The sequence below is a fragment of the Hyaena hyaena genome, unplaced genomic scaffold (assembly GCF_003009895.1).
Source record: "Hyaena hyaena isolate Hyena2069 unplaced genomic scaffold, ASM300989v1 scaffold_164, whole genome shotgun sequence".
Classification (NCBI taxonomy): domain Eukaryota; kingdom Metazoa; phylum Chordata; class Mammalia; order Carnivora; family Hyaenidae; genus Hyaena; species Hyaena hyaena.
In genome coordinates, this window is record NW_024080796.1 from 2,773,951 (window position 1) to 2,783,946 (window position 9,996).

Consider the following 9,996-nt stretch of genomic DNA (forward strand, 5'->3'; position numbering starts at 1 on the left):
TATTTACAACAACTTTAAGGTGGGTACTAGAATAATCTTACTTTGCAGAACTCAGGGAAATTGAGGCCCACTGAGATTAATTGACTTGCCCACAGATTTCACAGTTCTAAGTGGTGAAGCTGGGAGTTCCAAAGTCTTTACTCTTGAAATCTATACTAAAATGTAAGATTGTTTTATAGGGTGGGAGAAGAGCATTCTGCCTATGTCTAAGCGCTCTTTGGTTCCCAGGTTGTACTACCCTATGAAAGGCCTCACCAAAATCATGAAAGGGAAAAAAAATAAGGCGTGTGCCCTCTCACTTCATGTGTCTTAGCTCTGAAAAAACAAGCATATCAAAAAAGAATTAATAAGGCGGATAGATAAAATGTTGACTGACTTGAAACTACATTAAAGCTTCATCAGATGGGTAAGTGTGACTGTATACAACGAAAGTTTGGTACCAATATATGGATCATTTGTACATAACCCTTTCTAAAAACTGGCTTATGGGATTAAATTTTATGAGGTCAGTACAAGTGAATTTCTCAAGAGAATAAAATTACCTGCCCCTGGAATAGTCATTCAGTCTCTAAACTCTCAAATTACTCAACATAAAATCAGGGGGTTGAATTAGGTCATTGGTGAACTCCTTGTCATCTCAGAAGCTAAGATTCTAGTGTTCTGTAATTGATAAGAGGTCTGGAGATTGAAAACCCTGGTCCCACTATTTACCATCTGAATGACTGCTACAGATTTGGTCCCTGGGAAACAAACTCTAAGACTCAGAGATTTGTGTGCAGGTGGTTTATAAGGGAGTACTTTTGGGTACAGCATGAGAGGAGTGAGAAACATAGGCCTCGGTAGAGTGAACATTTGAGCTGTTGTACGATTCCAGTAAGTGGCTCAGTGAAATCTATGAGGAAACTCCGAGGCTGAGATGACCACTTAGAGTAGTCCTGTCTCATAATGGACTTTTAGGAAATATGGAGTCTCAAATGGAGTTTACCCTCCCTTTATAAATAACTAAATAAAACAGACAGTACATATGAAACAATGATTTTCAAGACACTGGGCATCAGTTAATGAAGGATGATGGCGATCCCTAAGAGATGAGAAACAAAGTGAGTCCTGTCATTACCTCAGCTTGTTGCCCTAGAAGAATTTCCAGGCTATGATTTAGGGAGGGGGAATCAAGGTGAAACATGACGGACATGTTGAGTTGAAATGTGTTGAGAATCTTGGGAGAATGTGGTGGTTATAGTTTACATGGCAAAATACTGGAAAGGAGAGAGTTTCAGAGAGAGGGATCTCTGGGTATCTTGAGAGCACCTCTCATATATGTAGCAGGGAACTGGTTAGCACATAAATATAAGAAAATAATCATCCAAGAGGAATGGATCCAAGAGGAATGGAACCATCCAAGAGGGAACAGTGGCTGGCACTAACTAAGGGCTGGGTTTATTGCCTATTCTTATCACCCAGTCATGGGACATGGGGTGTAGTACTCAGAAGACCTTTTCTCAGTTGGGGGGGAAGTAATTGGCCTAGACTAAATACTGAGTTGGTTTCATTTTAAAAGCAAGATTTAAAACAATGAAGCTTTTTTCCAGGTGATTTAACTGATTCCCAGAACAAAGTTCAAGAATACTTATAAAAATAAAGGAATATCCAGCACACAAAAAAATAAAATTTGCAATGTCTAGTATCAAACGAAAATTACCAGGAAATCAAAGAAGTGGAAATTATGATCCGTAACAAGTAGAATAATCAATCAATCAAAACCAGTGTGGAAGTTGACACAGACATTGAAATTAGTAAATAAGGACATTAAAACAGTTATCCAGGAGTATGTGGGTGACTTAGTTGGTTGAATGTCTGACTCTTGATTTCGGCTCAAGTTATGATCCCAGGGCTTTGGGATTAAACCCTCCATCGGGCTTTATACTGAGCATGGAGCCTACTTGAGATTCTCTCTCTCTCTCTCTCTCTCTCTGTCTCTCTCTCTCTCTGTGTCTCTCTCTCTCTCTCTCTCTCCCCTCTCCCCTGCTCACACTTTCTCTCTCTCTCTTAAAAAAATTATCCTAATTGTATCTAAGACATTTAAAAAGTTGAGATATGGAAAATACAAGAACACTCAAGTCAAACTTCCCTGGATGAAAACTGTAATGTCTAAAATGAGAAATGCACTGGATAGGATTAACAGTAAATTAGATATTACTGAATATAACTTAGTAAACTCTAGACACATTAAAAGAAACTGTCAAAATGAAATAAACAGAGGGGGAAAAAAACCAGTGTATAAAAATGAAAGTAATATCAGGGAGGCCTGGACAACTTCAAGTGCATGTCATTGCAGTATCTAGTGAAGGAAGGAAAATATTTGAAGAGACAATGACTGATATTTAATTAATATAATTTAATGTAATCCAAGAAGCTCAATAAACCTGAAGAACAAGAAAAATAGGGAAAACCACACCAAGGTACATCATAATCAATTTGGTCAAAACCAATGATAGAAGGACCTTCGAGGCTGGAAGGCATAAAAGACGCAGTACCTAGAGCAGAATACAGATAAGAGTGTCAACAGATGGGGCGCCTGGGTGGCTTAGTCGGTTAAGCGTCCGACTTTTGCTTAGGTCACGATCTCGCGGTTCGTGGGTTGGAGCGCCGCGTCGGGCTCTGTGCTGACTGCCAGCTCAGAGCCTGGAGCCTATTTCCGAGTCCGTATCTCCCTCTCTCTCTGACCCTCCCCTGCTCACGCTGTCTCTCTCTCTCTCTCTCTCCTAGAAATAAATAAAAATATTTTTAAAAAAAAAAGGGTGTCAACAGATTTATAGCAGAAACAATGCAAGCTATATGACAGTGGGACATCTTAAAAGAATTTTAAAAACTGGCAATGTAGAATTTGATATGCAGTGAAAACATATTTCAAATGTGAAGACAAAATTTTAAAACTTAAAGTATCCAGAACACCTTCGCTACAAGTAATGGTAAAGAAAGTCCATCAGAGAGAAGGAAAATGAGACCAGATGGAAATCTAGATGTATACAAAGAATGAGGAGCAGTGGCACTGAAAACTACATGGGTAAATGTGTAAGATATTTTTCGTATTCTCTAAGCTTTTAAAAAAGTAATTGACTCTTTAAAGCAAAAATAACAAAAATTATCCTATAGGATCTGCAATGTATGTGAAAGCAAAAAAATAACTGGACCCTTCAGACTGTTTACCTATAACAAGATTATTGTGATAGGTTTAAGTCTATCATATTGCCATTTGTTTTCAATTTGTCCCTTTTAGTTTTTAGTTCACCATTTCCCCCATTTTTTGCTTTCTTTGGACTCCTTGACACTGATGAAATGAGGAGGAGTCCTATAATTGCCCCAACTTTTTGGAGAGTTTTTTGGACATACAACAGAAAATAGAACCCAGCAAAGCCTTACGGCCTTCCTAAATTGAGGAGACAGAGGTCTGGAGAGAATGGCACTCAAATCCTTAGCTGGGAACCATCAGCTGACGATATATCTGGTGACAAGAGGAATATCTCAGCTTGAGTAATGCACCACTGCATTTACTACAATGTCTTCAGAAAGTTACCTTTCTGAGTCTCAATTTTACCATCTAATAAATACTACCCATCTTCTGGGTTGTTGTAAGACCCAATGAGTTATCACATGCAAGATAGCTTAGAAAATTATAATACACTCATCATTATATTTACATGGTGATGGTTTGAATTACATAACACACATTATTATGATGAATATAACCATTTTAAAATTGGGCCTTCCCTCCCAGGGAACTGTTTCATTCAGTTTTCACTGAAAACCCTTTGTGAACAGAACTTAGTACCAAGTCTGTAGAGAGAAAAGAAATGAGAGTTTCTTACCATAATGTTAGCCAAGAAAATATACATAAAAAGAAACTTTGATCAAAATATGAAGTGAATAATCTTATTGTACTTGACTCTTTGCATATATTCTTGAAGGGCTAGACACTGGCTTGAGTCGTGTGATAGGAAGTGGGTGGATGTAATCATTACTGATTTCAGAAAGTGCTTGAGTTTTGTGCTGGATTTTGAAGGATTAGAAAGATCATCCGCTAAGGATATGAAGGCAATGGGCCTACCAAAGGAAATGGATGTGAAAGGTCGGCATGAACAAGTTTTCATGGCAGAGAAGAGCAAGGTCTGAAAAGGGATGGAGAAGTCCTGGGCTCCGTCTGTAACTACCAAGCAGGAGACTCTGGAGTCTAGTTTCCTCATTGGCAAACCAAGCATGTAGCATAATGTCTGGCCTCAAAATTCCATGACTGAATTATCTAAAAACCTCTGGTGATTGCGAAAGCAAACATTTTCTTGGCCTGAGTAAGAGGCAAAACTGTGACACCTTAAGAAATGATAACACTCAGGAAATTATGATGAGGGTGATGAGCCAGGATAGAACCTGGAATCCACACAGGCGAGATTCAGGATCATTTAAAGTTTGGGAGCAGAGGCGCCCTTGCTGGCTCAGTCCGACGAGCATGTGACTCTTGATCTTAGGGTTGGGAGTCTGCGCCCCACACTGGGTATAGAGATTACCTAAATAAATAAAACTTAAAAAAAAAAGTTTGGGAGCAGGAAAGTCATATGATTAATTATCCATAATTTTTGAAAACCGTGGAAATTAAGGGAAGCGATCATTCACCAGTCCCAAAGTAGAGTCTAGACAAATTATGGTTGGGTGACTTCTGACTCCTAAAGTTTCATTCTTTCTATGCAGTTATGTTTCTAATCAACACTAGAACAGGATTAACAGAATCTCATATTCTGGATTAGGTGGGCCATATTTTAAATATCTCAGCATTTTCCCAGAAGAAATCAGCCTCACAAAATGAAAGTTTCCAACCAACAGTTTATTTTGTAATAATTACACATCTTAAGTCCTTCTTGACCTTCACTACACGGCACTTTCATCGCTTATCAATCTGGGGCCAGGAGGGAGGGCTGCAGCCAGACAAGAACATTTAAGACATAAGCGGTTTGTATGTGTTTATATAGTTCAATGATGCTATTGCAAAGGAATACAAAACCAGGCACCAGGCTCTGGAAAGAAAGAGACTTTTTGCGATCTCATTTGCCCCCTCGGCGCTGCCGGAAATAGCGATTGTAGGCAGCATTGTATCCATAAAGCATGGCATAGCGTTCGCAAAGCTTGAAGTCATCACAGGCTTCCCGATTGATCTCATAGACGGGCTTGGTGCTTTCTCTGATCCTAGAAAGTGGGGGGAGAAAAAGAGGCCTCCAATGAGAAACATAGAGTAGAAACATAAAGAAAGAAAGAAAGAAAGAAAGAAAGAAAGAAAGAAAGAAAGAAAGAAAGAAAGAAAGACAGAAAGAAAGAAAAGGGGGAAAAAGAATAAAAAAATATAGGAAAGTCATCCCATTCATTCCCCAATATTAATGAATGAGTGAAAATAGAAATTTTCTTTCCGTCCTTTTCCTTCTCTCTCCCTCTGCTTTCTGGGTCTTTCATAAACTGGTCTTCTTGAAATTTGGTTGTTTTCTGTATACTATTTTTTAAATTCTTTGATTTGGGGACACAATGAGAAATAATATATATGATTTAAAAAAACATTTCTCTTTCCATTCCGATCCGTGATGCTATGTTGGGAAAAATTACCTCCCTCTGTCAAGTTTTGTTACCCACCTCTCATGGGCTTTAGCTCTCCATCTCTGTTGCGGGGATATAAAAGTATTCGCATTTCTCCTGTTAGTGAAGGGATCTTAAAAGAAAAAAAATAAATAATTGCAGTTTTAGGAAAACAGTAGTTGAAAATATTTCCATAAATATTCCCTGACACAAATATATTTGAAAACTCGTTAATTTGTGCATTGCATGTAACTACAGATCTACAAAAGCCAAAGGGAAAGATAAAGCTGATTTCATAAACTGCCTGATCAAAAGAAAGCAGAATATGTATTTTAGAGACTTGTTGCATAGGCCACCGTAATTTCTGTTTGTTTATTTCGCCTTTGGGCCATTGGTTTGCCTTTTTCATTTTTGGTATTCTTATTCGGTGTGTTTTTTCATTCCTGTGAGGAGAAATTCTCTGTCCTGAGGACTTGTAAAGCATGAGTTTAGCTTATTGGAAATGGACTGTGTCAATGTTATGAAAACAATGAATAAATTGAAAATGAGAATGATAATGTTATTTCTTCCCATACTATCTTTGCAAGTCCAGATATTCAATAACATTCTACGTAATGCTGATGACTGTGATTTCCCAGCTGCCTAGGCCTCTAATTCCATACTTTGCCATTTGTTGTTGCTCCTTGTTTTCCATCTGTGTGGTTGATGTGGTGCCAACTTAAAATTTCCCAAAGAGATTTTATGGCTCCAATTCTGTTGGATGCACTTTCAAGGTCATATTACACCATTCCAAGCTTAAAAAATTGCTCATCCGGCGATTTTTATGGTCACTAGATTTTTAAACGTAGTTTTCCAATGAGACCCTCTTTTCTTCCCTGTATTAGCTCCGCGTGTTATCATTTTGTCTATTTAAGAATAGGAAAAGATACTTTACCGCATGAGATTTAAATAAGGAAGTCAAAAATCACTTACAAATTTCATAGGATTCCATGCTTTCATGCGATTCTGGAACAAAAAAAATCATTTGATTGTTATTTATCTCACATGGCAATGACCTACATTTAGGGACGGAAGGAGAGAAAAGAGTCAAAAAGATGTGAAGAACATATTTCGCAGTGTGGTTATTACAAATTTCAGGCACTTTGGATTTACGAGTTGTTTCTCTAGCTCTGTCCTTGGGGGAGATATCTCTACACGTCAGACTCGCGGATGTCGAAGGAGCTAGTGGCCACGGCTTTGGCTAAAATTTCTCAAGGGCTGTGAGGTCCTGGTGAAATAAGAGAATTTAGGTGCTGCACACAAATCTCCAGAGAGGCGTCTTCTCTGATTAATTTGGGACCTGGCTGAGAGCAGGGTTGAGAAAGGACAGAAGGTTCCAGAAAATAGCCAAAGTCCTCCAGGCAGTCTGGGGCGATGGTCAGTAGGACTTTACGAAGACAGGTTTTTAAGAGGTTCCTAAAGCCTCTTAAGGACCTGTGTTAACTTGGCAGGCACAAAAACCACTGGCTCCAGCGGACAACTCACTGGGCGTGATGCCAGTTCAGAGAAAGAACTGAGACGACGCCAAAGCAAAAGTTCTCTTCTTTCTACTGCTTTCTGTGTGCTGCAGGTAAATTTGGCAATAAGAGGTTTATATTTGTAAGCAAGTGGTTTTATGTAAAAAATTAAAAAGGAGGTGAAGAAACCAAATCCTCTGATATGAAAACCATGTGAATATTGCAAGAGTAAGAAGCAAAATGCAGATGGTTGTTTGTATGATTTCGGTTTAAGAACATCTAAGATATCCAGATAATTGAAGCTTAAGACTGATGAAAATAATCTTGCTTTGGATTTTCTTTCATAAACTCTGATCAAACACAGATATGAAAACAACAGAAAGAAACCAGGTGAAATTTATCTTTGGACAATCGAAATGTTGCAGTCTATTTTTCTCTGAGACTCTTTAAATGCAAAACTTCACTTCGAAATCAATTCACTGAAAAAATGTAATACGTTCAGGATACTATCTTGTCCCGGCAGAAAGCTATACTTAACACTTCTTATGAGAACTGATTTTTCTTAAAGGTGAGTGATTTAACTCATACTTTAATCAACTGTTAGCAAAGTATAAATAAACATCCCTAAAAATGAGAACTCAGGGGCTGGGAGTTTGATACCTTCTTGCTGAAACAGTGAAGTTTCTAGGAGATAGGAGGTGCCTGTCAAGTTGCAAACGAAAGACTGGCTATTTGGTATGGAAAAAAGACTTGATGGAACCAATCAGTGTGTACAGGGCTTGGGAAATGTTAAGTTAATACTTTAAGATTATATCGGAGAAAGGGGGAAGAAGGGGAGGAGGGGGAGGAGAAATGGAAGCAAACTGAAATCAGAGGCAGAAAAGAAAAACTGGAAAAATGGCGAAGAAAGGCTTCTCACCATAGCACAGAGCTGCCACGGCCAAAGCAGCGAGAATGGAGAGAAGAAGCAGGCTCTTCATGGTCTCTCTGTGGTCCTGGGGGTTGGTCTCACTGGCTTGCGTAGCAGCAGAGGGGAGAGAGGCTTCTGCAGGCTGTCAGGGAAAGGCTGTGGAGTTTTTATAAGAACCAGAGCAGCTGAGAGGGGAGGGGCCAGTGGGAGGGGGCCAGAGAAGGTGGAGACTGGTTGGGCCTAAACTAGCACTGGGACTTTCCCCAAATATTCATTCCTTCCAGACATTATCTACTTTGGGTGGGCAGTTTCCCCTCACTCCTGGACCTGACCGTGCCGTAGCAGGATGCTGCCCTGGGACAGAAGTTGTGGCCGCCCTATATTTGGGGCCAGATGTGGGCAAGGTTCCCCAGAGAAGGGAGTTGCCACAAACACGTGTTTGCCTTTCTAATTCCTTCTCTGATCTCTCCTGGCCCCGAGTGCAGTCTGGTCCCAAGACAGAGCTGCAGTGTTCTGCTTGCTCTCCTGATGGTTGGACGAGAGGCTCTGAGGGCAAAGGGCTTCACTTCATAAACTGGTTCTAATATAGACTTATTTTCCCAGTGAGGTTGAGCTGTCAATTCTGGATCGCTCGGCATGTGCCTGGTGATACACAACTTTTGCATTTTTCCAAGCTCCCAGAGGGCAGAGATGCCCAGTGATGCCATGAGTTCTGTTTCCTCAACTGGCTCCATTGTAACTTGCCCGTCTCAGTCCAAACCTGTGCTCTAAGGCTCTCAGGCTGGATATCAATGATCTAAAGTGCAGCAAGGATAAAGGGGTACTCTCTTATTTTATTTTTTAAAAATATTTTTAAAAAATGTTTTATTTATTTCTGAGAGAGAGAGAGAGTCAGCTTGAGCAGGGGAGGTTCAGAGAGAGAAGGAGATACAGAATCTGAAGCAGGCTCCTGGCTCTGTGTTAGCTCTTGGCACAGAGCCCGAAGTGGGGCTGGAACCCACGAACTGCGAGATCATGACCTGAGCCAAAGTCGGACACTTAACCGACTGAGCCACCCAGGAGCCCCTTGTCTCTTATTTTCGGAAGGCAGTGTCCTGATAATGAACGAATCCAATATGCTCTTAGTGGGTGATAGGTGAAACGCAGGTTACCGTGCTGGGTGCTCTGGAGAATCTAGAGACAAACAAGACACGTCCCCAAGGAGGGAAGTAATAGTTACTACTATATTCTCATTGCTCTTTAGCTGGCATGTATTCTCAAACATAGATTCTCAGAAGCACACACTCCCACTATACCCTCAGTAGCAGAAGTGCTCTTTCTTTTCTTATAGGAGAAAGATTGTAATTCGGTGCCTCTGGTCATCTTGTAGGCAGAGCTTTTTTTCTTCTTCTTCTTGGATAATTGGAAAACTCTTCTATCAAGATGTGTCTTTGCTGCCTGGTACCCAAGAGTCTTCCTGGCAGACAGATAGGCTTGAGTCAGAGCTGCAGATTGTTCATGAGCTAAAGCTGCAGGACCTCAGACTTGGGCTGGAAAAGCATAAGGGTTGGGGTGAGAGTGGGTGGTAGAGTTTTCAATAATAATTTCTTTCAAGGGGCAGTGATGAACTAGTGATGGAGGCTCGTTCTTTTTGTCTTATTAGAATGGATTTCCCTCCCAACCTCCACCCTCTGGAGGGCTTTTAGGATTCCCTGTTAAAGGAAATAGTTCAGAACGCTTATAATCTGAAGGACTCATGAGCTGGGAGGGACCAATAATATTCAGGGTTTCCCTCCAGATTTATTCATATTAAGACATATATTCTTTGTGATAAAGTCTTAAAGAAGACTCCAAAAAGAAGATCATGTATGCTAATCCTTGATAAAGTCAAGCCATCATGATTTCTGGTCACAAGATTGGTGACTATTTCCCTCTTTAAATCACAAACTTGCAGGGAGCCTGGGTGGCTTAGTTGGTTAAGCATCTGGTTCTCAGTTTTGG

General features: G+C 40.1%; 1 protein-coding gene across 1 annotated transcript; it reads right to left on the minus strand.

The window, feature by feature from the left end:
• Window positions 1-4,852: 4,852 nt before the first annotated feature.
• Window positions 4,853-8,168, minus strand: LOC120236870 (matrix Gla protein). The gene is made up of 4 exons (XM_039239919.1): window positions 8,026-8,168; window positions 6,583-6,615; window positions 5,668-5,743; window positions 4,853-5,232 (listed from the first exon to the last, which is right to left on the minus strand). Exons 1-4 carry the CDS (start codon window positions 8,084-8,086, stop codon window positions 5,091-5,093), a joined length of 312 nt encoding a protein of 103 aa, XP_039095850.1. The 5' UTR covers window positions 8,087-8,168; the 3' UTR covers window positions 4,853-5,090.
• Window positions 8,169-9,996: the final 1,828 nt, after the last annotated feature.